Below are 21,489 nucleotides of genomic sequence, written 5' to 3'. Positions count from 1 at the left end.
ACTGGGATTATTACAATGTGCCATGCCCCAGGTTCAGTGCCTCAAGTCATCCCAAGGTGGCTACAGCAAAAGCTCTCTTAACTGCTCTCCATGTAACTAGGTCTTCCAGAAAGAAGCTACTCATTTCCTCTGGCCCACAGACCAGTGTGTGTGGCGCCCTGTTTTTTAAAACACGGGTTTTGTCATTATTCGGTAATAACAGGGACAGCGGAACAAGAGATGACTGCCATTGAAATGATAGTGCATTGTCCCAAATCCCAAGAGGAGGGGGCGTGCCCTGCCACAGTCTGGGAGGCCACACCAGAAAGGCAAGAGCCCATCAGAAGGCAGAGGGAGGGAGAAGCCTGGACAGCAGCCTCTAAGGTGGTTTTCAAGGGAAGGAACAGGCAAGTCATGGTCCACAGGCTTCAGGATGATTCTTTGGATAATTCCAGTGGGCTCTGGGGTACAGGAGCTATCCCTAGTCACCTGGTCCTGGGGTGAGTAGGGCAGGGGACAGTGGTCCTGGGTGTGAGCACCGATGGAGAAGGTGGCAGGGACGTGGGGCCTGGATCGGTGGCTCTGTGCATGGAAGGCATGCTCTCAGTGAATCAGTCCCTCCCTCTAGGAAGTGGCTGGCTCCTGCAGGGGCAGTCTTCAGGATCCATGAGGCCCTACCATAGCAAAGCCTTAAAAGACAGGAAAGAACGACATGATCAATACACTGGCCTCACAGGGCTTGTAGACTGCTCAGGCACCGGAGCCCCACCTATTGAGGGGCGTTCTCCTGAGTGTGCCATCTGATCTGTGTGTTCGCCACCAGTACCACTTCCTGTGATTTCATAAATTTGGGCCACGGTATGTAAACCAACGAAATGTGAGTGCCAAGGAAGGAGCTGTCGGGATTATGAGGTGATGATGCCTGGGCATTTTTCCGGGCGACAGTGCTGCTCACACCCAGAATTTAGACACTTAGCTAAGGACTTGAGTTTAGGAATCCTGCCATAAGTTCCTGCTTTGCTTTTCCCTGGGTACCATTTACAGTAACCACTTGGGGTCAAGCCCTAGAAAAGTTAGTGACCTCTACCCCAGGCTCCTTAAAGGTAATAGGTGCTTGCCACTCTGCTCTCTGTCTCCTGCTCACTTGTGACCTGGTGTGGAGGGCAACCCTTACCCCAGCTCATTGCCCTCACCCCTGCTGAGGGGATGTGTGAGTAACAAGTCTCTTTTAGACAAGGTATGATAGGTCTGGTTTATGCAGGGAAGGGACAGGAAGCTCCAGACAGCAGATTCCTTACCTAAAGGAAAGAGTTTGGATTTGATCTAGACATTTCTGGGGAGCCACTGAAACATTTGAATCAGGAGAATGAATGGCTGCGTTGACATGTTCAGTCACTCTGGGCTTATGTCCAGAGATTGGTGAGCAAGTCTGTTAGTTGAGGTGAGAATACGCTGTGTAAGATCCATAGGAATCTTTCTCCAGTTCTCGACTACGCCTGACATTTTCTGTGAGTTGATTAACAGCTCTAATTATCTCATGATGGAGTTCCTCCTGTTACAGCTCCCATTTTCAGAGATAAGGAGATTAGAACCGACATTAATTTGCCCAAATGAAGCAAGATTTGAACCCAGACCTTTCTGACTCCAAAGTCTGTATATTAGTGCCCCACCCTTACCTGCAGAGGACCCCAGAGGAGGCCTGAAACCCCGGATAGGACCAGACCCTATATTTACTATGTTTTTTTCCTATATATTCCTATGCAGTTTTAGCTTATAAAAATTAGGCACAGTAAGAGGTTAACAATGATAACTAATAAAATAAAACAATTTAAACAATATGCAATAATAAAATTAGCAAAGGTTCTCTCTCTCTCTCTCTCTCTCTCTCTCTCTCTCTCTCAATATCTTACTGTCCTGTACTCACCCTTCCTGTGATGACGTGAGATGGTACCACACCTACGCAATGAGGTGAAGCACTGTGAATGCTGTTAACATCATGACTTAGCATTAGGCTACTCTTGACCTCATGATGACATGACAGGAAGATCACCTACTTCCAAAAGGCCATGGTTGACTGCACAAAGTGAAGCTGTGGGGAAGGGGAGACCACTGTACATGCTCTAAATCAGTACACCAGCCACAGTGCCTGTACATTTTAGGCATTCAGCAAGTATTTGTTGAATAGATAGAAAGATGAGTAAGCACTGGACCCCATCATTATGAAATTTATGGTCTTGGAGGAGAGGGAGGCACATAAATAATTCATGTTATCACATAAAAATTATACAATTTGCAAGCCTAGATTTTAAATTCCTTAAATAAATAGGCGTTTACCAGGGAGGGAGGGGACAAGGCTCTAAGCAGAGGGGATAGCATTTGCACAGTTAAGGTTGGAAATGATGGTAAAGCACAGCAAAAGTACAAGTGGTTCCATGTCTAAAGGGTGAGGTGGTGGGAGAGTTTGCCAGGGCCAGCTCATAAAGGTTGAGTCAACAAGTTTGGACTTGATCTAGGAATTTCTGGGGAGCCACTGAAACATTTGAATCAGGAGAATCCATGGCTGTGTTGACATGTTAGATCATCCCGGTAGCAGGAAGCAGGGTGTGCAGGCAAGGCCGGAAGAGGAATTGAACCACGTTAGGCCAGCAGAAGAATCGAGGCCCTCAGTAGTAACAGCAAAAGGTAGGATGAGTCCATAGAAGATTTGAGGAAGAACTGATGGGACTTTATAAGTGGATGTGGAGTGTGGAGGTCAAGCATGGGTCTGGGTGGTCATTGGTGCATCCCACCACGATGGACACCACCAATGAAAGAGAAGACAAGGATTTCAGCATCGGACTCCAATTTGCATTTCCCGGAGGACTTTCAAGTGCAGATGCTCTACACCCACTAGGTGGTTAGTGTGGCACTTAAGGGAGAAGGTGGGGTTGTAGTATATCTGTGATTGTCAGCATACAGGTGGGGCATGAGAGCAGTGTGAAGAGCAAAGGGCTGATGAGAGCCCAGGAGAAGACCAGAGGTCAGTGATGGGCTGAAAGGAGGATCCAGTAAGAAGGGGCCCAGGGTGCTGAGGGAAGATCCTGGACAGAGTGCAATCAGAGGAGGAGGGAAAGAGTTCTAAGCAGGTTTGCCAGTGGGTGCACATACCTGGTGCCACAAAAGACCAAGCGGAGGGAAGAACTGAGCAGTGTCTACTATTGTGACATCTGGGGGGGATGTTTGTGTGCAGCCAAGCCAGGTTGCAGTGGGCTGAAGTGATAGTGAGTGAGGAAATTAAACAGAACACAGGACACTGGGAAACCACCAGAAATTTGAAGAGAGGAGCAAAGACAAGGTAGTTGGGAACTAGGGTGAAAATGTGGCCATTTAGTAGGGTGGGAGGCACCTGAGCTTCTCTATGGGCATCTGTATCTAAGGGAATAGGAGGAACCCAAGACCCAGGCAAAGCCAGCCTCCTGTCTCTCCTCCTCCCTTTTTCCTCTCCTTGGGACTTCATCTCTACCTGCAACATGGGGCTTGACCTCAAAACCCTGAGATCAAGAGTCACATGCTCTTTCAACTGAGTCAGCCAGGTGCCCCCCACTCCTTTTTTTAAAAGTCAGAGCTGGCTCTCACTTAATCCCTGATAGGAAATTTAAGGACTAGCCCTTGCCAAGGGAGTAGCTAAGCAGATGGCCTAGGAATCCCTTACTTTCTGTTGCTTTTTCTCTTCTGCTACCACCCCCTATTTCCCCATCTTCTTCCCCCAAGCCCGCCCCCACCCAACACGCTGGCTTTTGCCTCTGCCCACAGAAGCCCAGTTGAGGCTTTTCCCCGCAGATAGGAGGTGCCATGCACCTTGAAAAGCTCTTCAGCCTAGATTAATTGGCAGCTTCCAGTGGAACCGGGCAAGTGGGAAGAGACCTAGGTATCATTCTCCAGCTTGGGGCCAGGTCACAGCTGGGCCTGCTCAGGACCGGTTTCTTCCTCTGTTTCATGAGGGTGTTGACTGAGGTCACTGTGATCCCTTCCTGTGGGGTCACTACATGATGTTCCAAGAATGTAGGTCAGTCCCCGGGTTTCTTATATCTTGGCCAGTTTAACACTTGCCAAGGTGAGGGTGGAGTGACCCTCAATTTAACCTGAATTGTAAGAGCTCAAACAGAATCATGACTAGCTTCCTGCTGATCCCTTGGGGTTTTTCTTTTCCATCCTCCAGTCACACACACTATCCCACACACATTCTGCCTTCTGAAATCATGAATGGCAAGCTAGAAGATACAATGGAAAGAGTATGATCATCTCACACCTGTTACAATGGCTAAACCAACAACACAAGAAACAACAGATGTTGGTGAAGATGTGGAGAAAGGGGAACCCTCTTGCACTGTTGGTGGGAATGCAAACTGGTGCAGTTGCTGTGGAGAACAGTATAGAGGTTCCTCAAAAAGGTAAAAACAGAATTTGCAACACAGTCTAGTAATTCTACTACTGGGTATTTACCCCAAGAATATGAAAACACTAGTTCAAAAAGATCTATGCACTCCTGTTTATTGCAGCATTATTTACAATAGCCAGATTATGGAAGCAGCCCAAGTGCCCATCTATCCATCGACAGATGAATGGGTGTATATATATATATATACACACACACACACACACCACGGAATATTACTCAGCCATAAAGAAAAGTCTTGCTATTTGCAACAGCATGGATGGCTTTAGAGGGTATAATCCTCAGCAAAATAAATCAGAGGAAGACAAATACCATAAGATTGCACTTGTGTGGAATTTAAGAAACAAAATAAAGGAGGGAAAAGAGACAAACCAAGAAACAGATCCTTAACTCTTAAGTAGGTGTTTGGGGGATCTGGTATGATTCAAATCATATGACAATGATGATCACCAAAGGGGAGGTGGTTGGGGGATTGGATTAAATAGGTGATGATGGAGATTAAGGAGTGCGCTTGTCATGGTAAGCACTGGGTGATGTATAGAATTACTGAATTGCTATATTATATACCTGAAATTAATATTAACACTTGTATGTTAACTATACTGGAATTTAGAATTAAAAACAAAACAAAACAAAAGACACTGAACCAAGAGGAAGAAGGCAGCCATTTCCTAGCCATACCGCCTTGGCCAGGTCAGTTGATTCCTCTGAGCCTGTTTCCTCATCTGTAAAATGGGATTCGTAATACCTGTCACATGGTGATGTGAGCCCTTCCATAAAACCATGTATGTGAAAGTGTCTTGTATGGAGCCTGACAGGTAAAAAGTCCCTGATGAAATAGTTTGGGGCCTGCATGCTTCAGACAGGAGGCCACAGTACCCGAGATTTCTGTGATTTTGTGGAATATTTGTGCATGTCAAATCTGAAAACAACAACAACAACAAAAACCACTTCTTTTTATTAATCTTCCAGGAACTGGAAAATAATTTTTTTTCGTTAATACATTCCTGTGTTGCTTTGTCCGTTCCTGGCTCTCTCTCTCCGTCTGACTCAGGAAGTGCGTTTTTACATTCTTTTCGGCTGATACAATTACAGTGCAGTGATTCCCAAGGTAATAGAACAACACTCTCTCTCTGGCTTTATCTTTCTTCTTTTTTCCCCCTTGACAACAGAAAGCTGCTTTTTTTTCCTTCCCTCCAGAAAAGAAGCGACATCACTCTGTCAATGTTAATTCTGCAGAAATGGAGCCACTAAAATAGAAAGAGGGGAAAAATTGGCAATAGCTAGAAATGAGAAGTTGTATAGCATTTATTTGGTGGAATGTATTTCAGGAATACCGATACTATGAATTATTGGCAATGATCATCTCCGTGGTCAATGCTCATTTCTAAAATAATTCTCTTTTCAGTGCATGCAGCAGCACATTGGCTTCATCGGTAGCTCTAGTCCTTTTTGCCCTGTAACTTTGCTGTTCCCCTCACTAAAAAGATGGAGCCTCTTAACCCGTCTCTTGCATTTGGACTTGGTCATGTGACTTGCTTTGATCTATGGGATGTTAGCACCATGATAAAAGTAGAAGCTTTAAAAAGTGCTGTTGTGTTTCTACTAGTTCTTTTGGACTCCTAACCTCATCATGAAAACCAGCTTGGGCTAGCCCATTAGAAGGGACAGCCAAGGCTGTTCTAGACCATCCAGCTGGGATAGGTGACTCACAAGTCTGTGAACAAAAATAGATGTTGACTGTTGCAAGCCATCAAAGTGTTGTGGTTTGTTCTACAGCAATAACTAACTGATATAGTGTGTTTGCCTAAAATTTCAGTGCTTGGGGATGACCCATGCTTTCTCCAACTGAAATGATGGACAAATTACTGTAGTTCAAGCCCCACTGATATAATAGTCAACAGCCTGGAAAGGTCGTTTGAAATCCCCATTCAAGATAAACTACCCTTTAATTGTTCCCTGAATATAACCTGTGCATCCCTGCCTTTGTATCTTTGTACGTTGCATTTCTCCCTCCTGGAATATCCTTCCCTCCCTCCTCTGCCTATTTGAATCATACCAGATCCCCCAAACACCTACTTAAAACCAGCTTTTTCTGAATGACCTATGGCTGCTCTCTGCCTACAGAAGCCTCTTCGGCCTATTAACTCTTAGGATATTTTTTCTCTGAGCCACAAATTGGATACTCAACATACACTGCCTTATTTGGTTACTCTTTCTTTCTTTCTTCTTCCTCTCCCCCCCCCATCTTTGTCCCTTCCTTCCTTCCTTCCTTTCTCTTTCTGTTTCTCTAACAAATACATACACATTCACACACGCATGTGATAAAGCACATATGGAAAAATGTTAAAAATTGTTTAAATATAGGTATAGGTTTGTGGTGGTTTTAAAATACCTCCATGGATTCTTGACAGTCCTTTCAAAAAGCATAGCCTTGGGGCACCTGGGTGACTCAGATGATTGAGCATCTGCTTTTGGCTTGGCTCATGATCTCCAGTCCTGAGATCGAGCCCCATGTCAGGTTCTGGGTCCAGTGGGGAGTCTGCTTCTCCTTCTCCCTCTGCCTCTCCTGCGCTTGCTTGCTTGCTCTCTGTACCTCTCTGTCTCAATAAATAAACTCTTTAAAAACAAAACAAAAAGCACAGCCTGATTTCCTTCCTCTTGAGTGTGAGCTGGACTTAGTGATTCATTTTTAACAAATAGAATAGGGTGGAAATGATAGTGTGTAGACTAGACCACAGAAGGCACTGCATCTTCCATCTTGGTCTCTGTCTCTTGGATCACTCAATCTGGGGGAAGCCAGCTGCCATGTTGTGAGGACACTCAAGTGTTGCTGTGGAGAGGCCCCCGTTGTTAGGAGCTCATGCCAACTGACTCCTGTTTCTTATCTATGGTTGTATATTAAGGTAGATTCAAGTTTCTGGAGAGACTGACTCATCTTCCATTTCTCTTATCCCCAAGCCTTGCATTATACCTTGAAAAGGGTAGTTACAGAGCTTTTCACTAAAGACATTAATATTCATAGTTTGACTGACCTTGGAGGGCTAATTGTTAGGTATCATCACTAATAATAAATCCAGAGGGGAAGAAAGTTAGAAGTTAAAGGCTTCCAGACCTGAATGTATTGAAGGTTACCCTACTCTACTATAATGGCCACTGGGAAAATAAGCCCTGTGTTAAGATTGGCCTGATGTCCCATTCCCAGATCAGCTATGCTCTCTCCCTCCTTCAAATGTCCATACCTCTTTATCTGTATTTGTCCTGGATGACCTCACCCGACTTACCTTGTGTGATAGCCAGCCATGCTCCTGCTTGTCCCCCCACCCAAAATGCTCCACCATTCCAGACAGAAGATGCTAAGATCAGAGGCTACCCTCTAATTCCAAATCTCTAGCTATCCCTCCACAGTATTTTAAATGCCCTAATTCAGGACCTTATCACTTATATGGAGGACTACAAAATCTTATAACCAGCCTTCCTGCTTCTAGCCTTGTCTCTCTCTCCCTCATCTTTCAACCAGTTAGCAATACACAAAATGGAATTCAATTCAAAGGGAAAACCCAATCAGGCATTCTCCTCCTAAAGAAGAAGGGGGGAGGACCTCAAAAGCTCCCCTCATCTATGGAATAAAGGCCAAGGTCCTAGGTCTGGCATGCATGGCCTAGTAAGATCTGCCCCAGCCTACCTCTATGGACCCTGCTCCTTTCATACCAGCCCCAAACTGTATTCCAACAGGAGAGCATGGCTAGTGCATCATTATCCACGCTAGGCTGCTTCTTCCTCAGCTGTACTTCCCCACCCCCTTCTTCCCTAGTTGTCTCATTTGGCCTAGACCAGCCCAGCCTGGTCTTCCCTCTTGCCCACCCACTTTTTCCCACTTCCTTCAGGGACTGCCTTGATGACTGTCTTTGCAACATTGCATTGTGATTCGCTGATTAAGTGGAAGTTTCCTGAGAACAAGGACTGGGTTGCTGACATCTTCATATGTGCAGAACTTACCCAAGCACCCAGCATATAGAAGTACTAAAAAATTGGTGAATGGATGGATGGAGCAGGAATCGGCCTGAAACGGTGGCCTGAAGCACACCAGTTTATTACTGACCTATCTAGATGTAGCCTTGACCTAGGGAACCAATGTCTTCATTGAACCCCTCCTGGTATGATCTTGTCTTCCAGGATTAGATAGAATTAAGTTGGCTGGGGTTCAGTCCCAACTGTTATATTTAGGCATCTACTCGCCATTCATGGTGCCAGGCCCATCTTGGACAGGGGAAGACTCACTTAAATGTCACATGATGGCAGCTGACATTCACTGAGCACTTACTATGTACCAGGTACCATTCTTTTTTTTTTTTTTAAAGATTTTATTTATTAATGAAAGACAGAGAGAGGCAGAGACACAGAGGGAGAAGCAGGCTCCATGGAGGGAGCCCGATGTGGGACTCAATCCTGGGACTCCAGGATCACGCCCTGAGCCGAAGGCAGATATTTAAGTGCTGAGCCACCCAGGTGTCCCACCAGGTACTGTTCTAAGTGCTTTGCATTCATTCATTCATTCAACTCACACAGCAGTCTGATGGGGATGCATCCTCTTAGTATCTCCATTTTACAGATGAGGGTTAATAACTTTTCTAAGATCACGCAGCAATTAAAAATAGGATCTGCATGCAAACCCAGGCAGCCTGGCTCCAGAGACAGTCACCATTACCATCTCCTCGTGTCTGCCACGTTTTGTGTTTTCCAGGGGCCCTTCTTACATTTCATAGTTCTCTCTCCCAAGAGGGAAGGAGAGGTAAGGGCTAAGAAGAGAATGTTACTGCTTGATTTTCTATTTATTTGGTTTACCTTCATTTCCTCATGATTATCAAATGATACATACTTAGCCTAGACAAGGCCCATCTTTTCTTATTTGTCTGTACACACTTACCCATGAAGATCACTCACTTTTCTCACTCACATTCAAGTGATTAGCCAAGAACCATATGATGCAAATGGTTTTTCTCTTTGCAAGCTGTCTGTGTTTCCCAGTGCACTGAAAACCACACTACTGCTTCCTCTTTGCATTTGTAGCAAGAACACAGCTTTTGCCGCTCAGTGTCTGAGCAACTTCAGTGACACCACAAGGAAAGGTCTGTCCTGGCCCAAATGGCACACATCCCACGTGTGGCATCTTTCTTTCTTTTTCTGAGTAAGTGTCATCATTCTGCCTGTCTCTTATCCCAGGAGCTAGTCAACAGGAGGCTGTTGGGTGGCAGAGCAGGACAATTTGGTATTTACAGGAAAAACTATGCCACTCATCTCTGGTGTCGGCAATAATTTTTGACTTTCTGATAGAAGTTGCATGGTTTACCTCGGCATCCTTGAGTTCTAGGGTGGTGCAATGCTTGGTTGAGTCTGTGAACCCATGGATTTTTACAGATGTGTGTTGCTAGATCTGCCAGTTTTGCTGGCCCTGCCTCAACCTTATCTCCCTGGGCTAACCCATCCCTGGCACCAGTGAGGGCTCAGCTCCCCAGCCTGAGAGGTGACCTTGTGTTTTGTCTGATGTGTTTGCCTTGAGGATGTGGCTGGATGGAAGGGAAAGTTCTGAGAGCCCTTAGTAGTTTTAGGTTAAGCTAACAGAAGGTTCTGGATCTCCCTGGGAGCTGAATTGCGAATCAGCTTGAGGGATTGAGAAGGGCCAAGAAGATTTGCCGGACTCTGCTAAAGGGCATCCAGAGGGGTCTTAGCTGGCCCAGGAGCAGGGTGGAGGAAGGGGAGATTTGGAGGTAGACAGGAGAACACATGGCCTGGGCTAGAAATGGAATTGTTCCAGAGCAAGTAGCAGGTACTGTTTTGGTGCTGTGCACGCCTTAGCATCTGGTGAGGACTATGGATCCCACCTTAGAATAATTTTTTAAATGCCTAAAATAAAATGCATGGGATTATAGGGGAAATCCATCATACTGGAATGCAATCATCAAAATAGTTTTAAATAGTGATGTAGTCATTTATTTGCTTCTTTACAAATTCCATAACAAGATCTAGACGTGGTCTGTTAACCACCAAACTTCCAGGGAATAAGGGATATGAATCATATTTCAAGATATCTGCAACAACTATAGTGTGATGTGAAAATACCTATGGCTTTTTGTCCACAATCAGGACTGAAGGAAATACTAAATTTTCATTAAGACTAATGAAAAATAAAGATGTAGGGGGGGGGGTTTCCCCTCTACATTTATGAGCCATAAATTCCCCTCGAATTTATGGGCCTTTTAATCCCGTGTGTGGCTCAGGTTAAGAACTTCTGTCAAGGGCAGCCCCGGTGGCGCAGCGGTTTAGCACCGCCTGCAGCCCAGGGTGTCATCCTGGAGACCCGAGATCGAGTCCCATGTCGGGCTCCCTGCATGGAGCCTGTTTCTCCCTCTGCCTGTGTCTCTGCCTCTCTCTCTCTGAATAAATAAATAAAAAATCTTAAAAAAAAAAAAAAAAACTTCTGTCAAGACTAAATTGAATCGGTGTGGGGACTCAAGTGACGGGAAAGGTAGGGGAACTAAATGAATTTATCATCAGCGTGGCCAGAGCTGTGGCTAACGCTAAAGAGGCGACAGCCTCCAGCCCAACATTGGCTCGAATTGAACTGGGCTTGTGTCTCAGCAGACATTAGATCATGTGAGATAAGGATCCGATCTAGGGCCTGATAGGGTGAGAAGTGGCCTGCAGGGTTAGTTAGGAGGACTGGTTAGTTGCTGGGTGAGGGATGCCCACCAGACTGGCTTGGCAAGCACTGATGGCCTGGAGGATTGGTGGGATCTTCACTGGCTGGTACATTCCTATTTGTCCTGTTCACTATTGAGTGTGAGTCTGTCTGTCTCTCTCTTTCTTTCTCTCTTTCTTTTTCTTTCTTCCTCTTTCTTTCTTCCTGTCTTTCTTTTTTTCTTTGAATATGATTCTTAAGTGCACGTGTTTTGTGTATTTGGACTGTGTGTTTGGCTTGTGTATAGGGGAAAGCAGGGTGTATTGTGCAATAAATCAGACACTGCAAAGTCTCTCTCTCTCTTTTTTTTTTTTAATTCTGGTGAGCAGGCTAGAAGGCTTGGGTGAAGGCAAGTTGTAACCAGGTTCAAAAAAAGAAAGCTGGAAGCTTTTCCTTAACCCACATAAACAATTATCCAAACTGAGGCATGTATTTATTTCTTCTAGGTTCTGACTCACCCTAAAGCACTAATTTTGTATAGAACCACAGTTTTTATGTGAAGAGCTCATAAATCAGGAAGTGACTTGAAAGGACTTTGGAAGCCTGCTGTCTTTCCTTACAAACATGGAGGGAAATTATAAATAAGGGAGGAACTTAAATGCTGATCAATTGATGGGTTACATTGTTTAGCAAAGGTGTACTTTGTTAATTTTTTTTAAATTTTTATTTATTTATGATAATCACACAGGGAGAGAGAGAGAGGCAGAGACACAGGCAGAGGGAGAAGCAGGCTCCATGCACCAGAAGCCCGACGTGGGATTTGATCCCGGGTCTCCAGGATCGTGCCCTGGGCCAAAGGCAGGCGCCAAACTGCTGCGCCACCCAGGGATCCCAATTTTTTTTAAATAAACATAAAGACTGATTAATTTTGCTAGAACATGGTGCTGGAAGAGGTTAATATTATGGGTAAATGAGCTCTTGGACTTAGGCCTCAGCTTTGCCTTCCTGATCTGGATCTGTCACCCCTCACGCTGACTAGCTGCCCTATATGTAAAAACCACTAATGTGAGAGGGTGCTAGGGGGGACCGATTTTTTTTTTTTTTAATTTTACCATGACTGTATTCGTAGAAGAAAATGTTTTTGGTTAGAAGCTCTCTCAGCCTTCAAGGGCATAGGGATTTTGTAAGTGTAAAGAAAGAGATGTTGCTTGTTATGTCTGTAGTTCTCCAGGTAGGTTTTGTATGAGATGGAATGATCCGAAGTTGCTATTTTTGTGGATCAAGAAAGGTCAGTTATGGGCCATTTTATATCATCCAACCTTAACAGCTTCCATTTAAATAATATAACAGTAAATTTGGCAACTATTGAGATGCTTGGGTGGCTCAGTGGTTAAGCATCTGCCTTCGGTTCAGCTCGTGTTCCCGGGGTCCTAGGATCGAGTCCTGCATTGGGCTCTCTGCACAGAGCCTGCTTCTCCCTCAGCCTATGTCTCTGCCTCTCTCTGTGTCTCTCATGAATAAATAAATAAAATCTTTAAAGAAAAAAAAAAGAAAAGAAAAAAAGCCAGTACCACCCGAGAAAAGTGTGGCCCTGGTATGGTGTGTAGGTGCCCAGCATTGTGTCCATCAGTCAGTGAGAATTTGAGCTGCTGTGCAGAGATCTCTAACCCTCTGTCCACTGGAAGAAAAGCAACAGAACAGTCCTCTGAATTATTTTACTTCTTAGGAGGAGGAGAGATAGGTACAACATATCCCATAGGGAATATCTTGACAAAAGATGCTTCAGCATATAGTCCCAATGCATAGCCTTTTGAATTGATCTCTGTCAACCATTCCTTTCCACACCAAAAATACCTATGAAACTTCCACACTGTTGCTTTACTTCTCTGAGGAAGCAGTACCTTCCCCATCCTGTTCTTGACCTCATGCCTCTACTAGGACTTTCCTCCGTTCTTTATCCTGTTGTCATCCACATCTCCCCTCTCAGCTCCTCTTGCCATCTGCCACCCTATTCTGTTTCCCATTTCCACAAAACTTCTTGGAGTCGTTCACCCCTCCTACAGTCACTTCTTATCCTTGAAATCCTCTGCTTCTGGTCTTTTGAAACCTCTTTTCAAAGATCTCCTCCGATATCCTCCTCATCAAGCTGAAAGAACCGTCCCCCCTGCCTTTGGGTCCTTACCCTCATAGCAGCGTCCAGCAAACAGACAAGCCCTTCTGTGGAACATTTTTCCTCCTTTGGCTTCTACGCACCTGTGTCCTGGCCACTCTCCTATCTCCCTTGCTCTTCTTTCTGGGTGTTCCTTATCCTAGCCCCTAAATACAGAGACCCTCTCATAATCTCTCTTTAGCCTTCCCCCTTGTATTCCCTAACACTGCCCAGCACTGGAACTGACCTAATCCACACCCATGGCCCAGAACCCTCTGTGGTTATAAAAAGGTGCTCAGAGGAAGCAGTGAGAAACAATGGAGACAGCCAGGGATTTCACATTTGCAGATTTAGGTTCAAGACCAGCTCAACCAATTACAAGTTTGACATTGCTAAATGTGGGACTATCACAGAATTCTTAAAAAGGATTAGGCCATAGAGATTTTCAAAGGGTTGACTAGACTTGAAAGTATATATATATATATATATATATATATATATATATATATATATATACTTTTTAAAAAAGATTTATTTATTTATTCATTCAGAGAGAGCGAAGAGAGGCAGAGACACAGGCAGAGGGAGAAGAAGGCTCCATGCAGGAAGCCCGATGTGGGACTCGATCCTGGGTCTCCAGGATCACACCCCGGGCTGTAGGCGGCGCTAAACCACTGCGCCACCGGGGCTGCCCTATATATATACTTTTTAAAAAATATTATTTCCCAGTGTTTGCTGGCTGTCTTTCCTGTTTATGGTATTCAAATTTAGTATTTTCAAAAGCAAATGCAGTATCTTCTCCCTCACCCTTGAACACAGCAGTCTCTTCCTGATACCCTTCTTTCTTTTTTTTTTTAATGAGATTGTATTTATTTATATATTTATTTATTTAGAGAGTGAGTGCGAGGGTGGAGGGGCAGAGGGAGAGGGAGAGAATCCCAAGCAGACTCCAAGCCCAATGCAGACTCCATCTCTCGACTCTGAGATCATGACCTGAACTGAAAGCAAGAGTTGGCCACTTACCTGATTGAGCCCCCCAGGTGCCCCATAATATCCTTATTTCTGTTAACAATATCATTATTCTCTCAGTCAGCCTCACAAAACCTGCCATCATTTTTTATTTCTTCCCGCCTTCCCTTTCTCCATCCACCCCTTCTACTACTTCCAAGCATCTGAGACCCTGAAAAACTCTAGATTTTATCTCGATGGTGGCTCTTTGCATTCCGATTATGGTCATCATTTCTCTCCTGGGCTACAATGGTTTTCTGTCACATTAATTTTCCTAAGACTTTTCCAACACTTACAGTGGATTCCCCATCGCCCAATTAGTCAAGTCCAAATTTTAAACATGACTTCATGGTTTGGGCCCCAAATTCCTATCCAGCCTTACCTCCTTCTATTCATCTTCATGTAACCCTTCCCCTAATCCAGTTTATCACTCCCTAATTGCTAAACAGGTCTTTTGATTCCTAGCCATATAATCATGTCATGAAGTTGCCCCACTTAAATCATCGTAATTTTTCTGATGCTCCAAATTCCACTTCTCATCCTGCCTGTCTCTTCCATAAACCTTTTGTGTTTCCCTCCCCTAAAAGTGCAGTCTCTCCTTCCCTCAGATTCCTTAAAGCACTTTTATAATCTCCCTGACATGGAGATATGACCATCATCCTGCCTTACTAAAATGTTAAAATCATGAAGTCAAAGACTATCCCAAGCTCATTTTCACGTCTTAGTTTCTGAAGCATCAGAAATACAAGTTGTTGAATAAATATTTATCAAATTGGCAAATAAAGCAGTAGAAAATGGAGTGCTAGTTTTCACGATAAAATGTTTCACATGTGGTACCTATCTTTTAAAGTTATGTAAGATGTTGAACAAGTGTTGCCTAGCCACCAAAATAGCATTGTGGTCACGTACCCTTAGAAATAGGTTAGTGGTACCTCAGAAACCATATTTCTATAAACATTTTTATTGTGGAATATAACACAAAGGAAAAGGTAATAAAACATAAACATGGAGATTAGCAAATAAGTAAAAAAAGTAAGAACCATGTAGTCACTATCCAGGTCAAGAAATAGAACATTGCTAGGACCCGAGAAGCACCCACCCACTGTGCTGTGTGCCCCATCCAGATTACAACCCTCCCCCCTGATGCACAATCACTGTCCTGACTCCCATGATAACCACTTCCTAGCTTTTCTTCTTTTTTTAAGTGATTTTATGTTTGTATTTATTAAATAATGCAGTGTGGTTGTGCCTGTATTTAAATATTTATAAAGGACTGGAATCATTCTACATATCGTCAAAAAGATTCTCCATATACTGCTTTCAACACAGTCATCCACGTTACAAACAGTTGTGATCCACTTTCATTTCTGTGTAATATTTCATTTTATGGATGTGCCACAGTTTGTTCTGCTGATGGACATACAAGCAGTCTCAAGATGGGGGATATGATGAACGGTGCTGTTGTGGGTATTCTTTCATACATAGCTTGGTGCACAGTGCACACAGTTCTCTAAGATATATATCTGAGTCTAACCAGCGTTGCCGAAAATGTTTTCAGTTGCCTCTGTTGGATAATTGTTTGGTAAGTAATAAGTTACATTTTTCCTATACATTTCCTATACATTTTTCCTATATGTGCCTCAGTATTAGAAGAGCATAATATAATTACATCGCATTAACTGGGATGTATGAATCAGTTGGCGTATTTGAATTATTATTGGAAATGTGTGTGGTTGGTGGGATGTTTTTCAGTTTTGCATTAAACATTCAATAGGCCAGTTTTAGTGGGTTGCCTCAGATGACCACTCATCCTTTCTCCCCATATGTTGTAGGCCCCCCTTCTATCAGAATTTTTTCCATTCCAAAATTCCCATCCCCCACCTTATGGTCTCTGTAACATCATTTTTCCTTTTTCTCCCTTTTTTTCCCCCTCTACTCTCCTTTACTTGCTGTTCTTGTGGGTTTGCAAAAGTCAGCAGATATCCTGCTTCTTCCCTACCTTCTTATGAGTTCTATTCTGTTCATTCCACAATACCAGCAGTTGCTCCCTGGCGGGGCGGGGGGGTGGGGGGAGGACTCTTCTGATGTCTTTCTCGTCCTCTTCCCCTTCCACTGGGCCCCAGGCCCCTAGTGAGAGATTGGGCTCACCCTTTGGCATCTCTGTTATTTGCTCTTTGTTCTTTCTGTGGCACAAACTAGTCTCTTATATCAGCCGGATCCATAAACACATGCCTTTCCATTTCTGCAAGCTGCTTGATTTTGAACACATACACTTCAAAGAAAATGTTGCCAATTTGATCATGTTTTCTCCTTTAAGCCTGATGCTTGAGATTTGTCTCAACAGGAGACAGTCCAGAGCAATCCCAACTGAAAACTTTCAGTCAGAGAAGAACTGAAAGGGACTCTGAGGCCAGATCCTGGTGGACTTGACTGGCTGGCTTTTACAAAGCTTTTCGATAAAGCTGTGGTGGCTCTTGAAGAAAAATGACAAAACAAAAAACCCTCCATGGTATAGAAAGGAAGTGCTGCTGTCTCTCTGGATGCTAATTTTAGCTAGTCCTGCATTTAGACCTGGCCAGGAGCTACAAATAGTTCCAGCCAACTAGCAAGACAAAGAAAGCGCAGCATCAGAGGCAGTGGGTAGATTTGTCTTCTCCGCAATCTCTGAGAGAACTGTCTGACAGGTACCCAGGAATTTGCTGAATTGTCCTAGAAAATAACATAAAAGGTGAATTTCCTTATGTAGTATTGACTTTCAAATAAGTGCCCTTAGACAACACCGGGCGCTAAGTATTAGCAGGTGTAATAGCTCTAATACTGTTGAAGCTAACCTAAGAGGCTAGGAATTATTACAGAAGTTCAAGTCCTAAAAGAGCAGTGAATTCATCAAGCGATCCCACCGTGCCTCAGCCTGAAGGAGACATCGAACATTCGAGTCAATCATAGCTAATAACCTGTGATCTCATTTACTAGAACTCTTAATACAGGGAGCTGCAGAAGGGGGGCACACTGGGGACTGGAACGCAAATCTCTTTTGATTCCCCTTTCTCTCTTTCCTCTTTGCAAGCTAAGCTCAGCCTTGGCCAGAGAGAGGTAACCATCCAGAGAGGACCGCTGTACCGGGCTGAGGGCTACCCCATCAGCATTGGCTGCAACGTAACTGGCTACCAGGGCCCTTCTGAGCAGCATTTCCAGTGGTCTGTTTACCTGCCCAAAGCCCCGACCCAAGAAGTCCAGATCGTGAGCACCGTGGATGCCACCTTCTCTTATGCAGTGTATGCGCAGCGGGTGAGAAGCAAGGGGATCTATGTGGAGAGGGTCCGGGGCAACTCGGTCTTCTTGCACATCGCAAAGCTCCAGTTGAAGGATTCTGGCGAGTATGAGTGTCACACGCCAAACACAGATGAAAGATACTACGGCAATTACAGCGCCAAGACAAAGCTAATTGGTAAGCTGCCTGCCCCCCTGTTCTTGCCAGTGTCCCCCCCACCCCAACGCCTTGCAGTGTGACGTGGCTTTCCGTCGTGTCCTTGCTTTGGCAAGAGAGCCCTCATCGCCCTCTGGATATGTTGCAGATGGGGCACAAATCGGTATCTCCCATTCTCTAAATGTTCATCTTTCCAGTCACCTTTGCCCTGGGAATTTAGATGGTGTGTGTGGTCTAGGCCTGTCCACAGCTAGCCACGGGGTGATCGTAGCAACATCAGACAAAACTCTGGGAGTTCTCCCCATGTCATCTCTTCTGGAGGCAGAACGTGAACTTGGTAATATGATCAGTGGTAAGTCACTTGCTTGGAAATGATTATCCACAAACTAGTAATGTCCAACATATTTACATGGAGAGAGAGGGTCATAATCTTTGTAGTTAGCATTTTGTCCCCTTGCCTAGAATATCTTAGCACCTCTTTCTCAGTCTAGCCAACTCCTACCTATACTTGCACCCAGTTTAGGTTTTACTTCTGTGAAATCTGTCCAGATGGTCTCAGTGCATATTCCCCCTCTTTGTTTCCTCTTGATCCTCTATTCACATTGCTATTATTAGCGCTCACCCGGTTGATGTGGTATTTGGCTACTTACATGACTCCTACTTCACCCCAAGGAGAACAGTTAGGAGAACATGAGAACAGTTATCTCAGCCCCAAGCACAGTGGCTAGCCCTGAGTAGCTGCTTAATAAATACTTACTGATTGAATCTAAGTGCTGCCTTCCCATAAGCTTGGGCTTGGAGGAAGAACACAATGAGATGGTAGTAGGATGGTTGTCAAAACTTTGGTGAGGGCTGCATTTTGGCTCTGAATGGCAGATTGTAAGGGATTATTGCAGAATTTTACAAAGAATCAGGTTAAGGTGTAAGGAAGTGAAGTGACTTGCTCCAATTCCTGTAGTCAAGTAGGGACAGATTTAGGATCAGAATCTAGGTCTTCTAGCTCCCAGTGCTCTTCCCTTTTAAATACTCTGTGTCTGAACAGCTAAATTGGTCACAACCTATGCTAAAAATGTAAAGTCAGGGTCAATACACCACTGAGCCATTAGTTTTGCCAAGTCCCATGGACTATGTATACAGATGCCAACATTCCTCTTGGTGGTAGGGAAAGCATATGGCTGGTTGAAGAGCAACTAAAAGTATGTGCTTTACGGACGGTGGGTCAGGGCGCCATCCTTATCCAAGGAGGCTTATCTGACAGGTTATTGGGCCAGTCAGTTATCATTCCTTTGTTTCCAGTTATTCCAGATACCCTCTCTGCCACCATGAGTTCCCAGACTTTTAATAAGGAGGAGGGTGAATCATTGGAACTTACCTGTGAAGCATCCAAAGCCACAGCTCAGCACACTCACCTCTCTGTCACCTGGTACGTGACGCAGGATGGAGAAAGAAGCCAAACTACCAAGATTATTTCCCTCTCCAAAGATTTCACGTTGATCCCTGGGCCCTCATATACAGAGAGGTTTGCGGCTGGTGATATACTGCTCAACAAGCTTGGAGTCACTACCTTCAGGCTCTCCATAGGGAGGCTCCAGCCCTCAGATCAAGGTCAGCTGTTCTGTGAGGCAACTGAGTGGATTCAGGATCCAGATGAAACCTGGACTTTAATCACGAGAAAGCAGACAGCTCAAACAGCTCTGAGAATCCAACCCACAGGTAAGGATCTTCTCAAGCAATTCATACTATATTGATGGTGGGTGTTTATGGGATATCTTTTGGGTTTTTTCTAATCTTTTGTTGTGTCTAAAAAAGACATTTAGGAAGTTTGAATACATTTTGGTTTTGGCATCTGGGAAGCATAAGTAAGAAGAGGGACATTTGGTTTCAGGCCTGTCCACAGCAGGTTTCCTATGGGATAAGATCTTCTGAATGGTTAGAGATTCCACAAGTCATGCATGAAAATGTTTTGTTATCCTCCTTGCTGAGCCCTGTGTAAGCACTTTATCTGCTTTATCTACTTTATCTATATTACCTAATTTTAAGTCCTTGCTCTATAGGGCAAGTGGTCAACTCCCCATTTTTAAAACAAGGAACCTGAGCCTCAGACATGCAAAAATGCTGGTGAGAGGTAGAGCTGCTGCTCCAAGCAGGTGTGTCTCTCCAAAGCGCCCACACCACAGACACCCAGGCCTCAGAGTAGCTCCAGTTGCTAATGTGGAACTTTGTCTTACTGCCGGGATTTCCTTCCACCTGACCCCATTTCCTGCTTGGGATGGTGTTACTTTTCATGATCCATTGGCATTTTCATCAAAGCAAGTGGGAAGCCTCAGCTGCCATTCCTGGTTTCTCTACACGGGCTATGGTCCAATAGGAAGAGGTTGCAAAAACCATATATTTCCATGCTAAAAGCAGTGATCCATTGATAGATCATTGAAGATTCTTTCTTTCTTTCTTTCTTTCTTTCTTTCTTTCTTTCTTTCTTTCTTTCTTTCTTTCTTTCTTCTTTCTTTCTTCTTTCCTATTTTATTTATTTGACAGAGAGCACAAGCAGGGGGAGTGGCAGGCAGAGGGAGAGCTCCCCACTGAGCAGGGAGCCTGATCTGGAGCTTGATCCCAGGACTCTGGGATCATGAGAACAATTTTTATTTAAAACAGTCTTCATTTATTCTTACTTATTTATTTCACAAAAATTCTATATATTTAAGGTGCACATAATGTTTTGATATACATAGGCATTTTGCAATGATTACCACAATCAAGCTAATGAACATATCCATCATCTCACATAGTTATTTTTTTTTCACATAGTTATTTTTTGTGTGTAGTGGGTGTGTGCTTGTACGTATGGCGAGAACAGTTAAGATTTCTATTCTCAGCAAATTTCAAGAATGAAACACAGTATTATTAACTGTAGTCACCATGCTATACGTTAGATCTATAGAACTCACCTTGCGTAATGGAAACTCTGTACCCTCTGATCAATATCTCCCCCTCCCCCCTCCCCCTAATCCTGGCAACCACAATTCTACACTCTACTTTTATGAGTTCAGCAGTCTTAGATGCCACATATAAGTGAGTTCCTACAGTATTTGTCTTTCTGTGTCTGGCTTATTTCACTTAGCCTAATGTCCTTCAGGGTGATCCATGATGTTGAAATGGCAGGATTTCTTTTCTCTCATAGCTGAATAATATTTCAGTGTGCATATACCACATTTTCTACATTCACCTATTCACCAGTGGACCCTTAGGTTGTTTTCATATCTTTGCTATCATGAATAATAAACATGGGAATGCAGATATCTCTTTGAGATCCTCATTTCACTTCCTTTAGGTATCTACCCGGAAGTGGGATTGCTGGATTATATGGTAGTTCTATTTTTAATTCTTGAGGAAACACCACACAGTTTGTATAGTAAACTGTGCACATCCTCCACGTTCTCACCAACACGTTATTAATTCTTCTAACCCATGAACATGGGATATCTTTCCATTTATTTGTATCTTCTTTAATTTCTTTCATCAATATTTTACAGTTTTCAGTGTCTTTCACCTCCTTGGTTAAATTTATTTCTAAGTATTTTCTTCTTTTGGACATTATTGCAAATGAGTTTTTTTATTGAGATAAAATTAGTTTATGACATTATACAAGTTTCAGGTGTGCAACATTATAATTCGATATTTGATACACTACAAGTGATCACCACCATAAGTCTAATTACAACCCATCACCATACAGTTGAGCCCCTTCACCCATTTTGCCCATTCCCCAGCCACCTTCCCCTCTGGGAACCACCAGTCTGTTCTATGTCTCTATG

At 43.9% G+C, this 21,489-nt stretch overlaps 1 protein-coding gene across 4 annotated transcripts in view; it reads left to right on the top strand.

Annotated features, from left to right (window-relative positions):
• Positions 1–8,371: 8,371 nt before the first annotated feature.
• CD101 (CD101 molecule) overlaps positions 8,372–21,489 on the top strand; it is a 36,730-nt gene continuing 23,612 nt past the window's right edge. For 2 of the 4 annotated variants that reach the window (XR_013348969.1, XM_077842704.1), the window contains exons 1-3: positions 8,373–9,602; positions 17,318–17,698; positions 18,974–19,390. Coding sequence is in view for 3 of the 4 variants with exons in the window: in XM_077842704.1 (XP_077698830.1) it covers positions 9,560–9,602; positions 17,318–17,698; positions 18,974–19,390 (841 nt within the window). In the remaining variant the exon portion in view is untranslated. Of the gene's footprint in view, positions 9,603–17,317; positions 17,699–17,874; positions 18,030–18,973; positions 19,391–21,489 lie in introns of those variants that run through there. The other 2 variants (XM_077842705.1, XM_077842706.1) reach the window with 2 other exon arrangements.

Source organism: Canis aureus, chromosome 12 (genome assembly GCF_053574225.1).
Source record: "Canis aureus isolate CA01 chromosome 12, VMU_Caureus_v.1.0, whole genome shotgun sequence".
Lineage (NCBI taxonomy): Eukaryota > Metazoa > Chordata > Mammalia > Carnivora > Canidae > Canis > Canis aureus.
The sequence above is the reverse complement of the archived record's forward strand: the minus strand, read 5'-3'. Positions and strand labels throughout refer to the sequence as shown.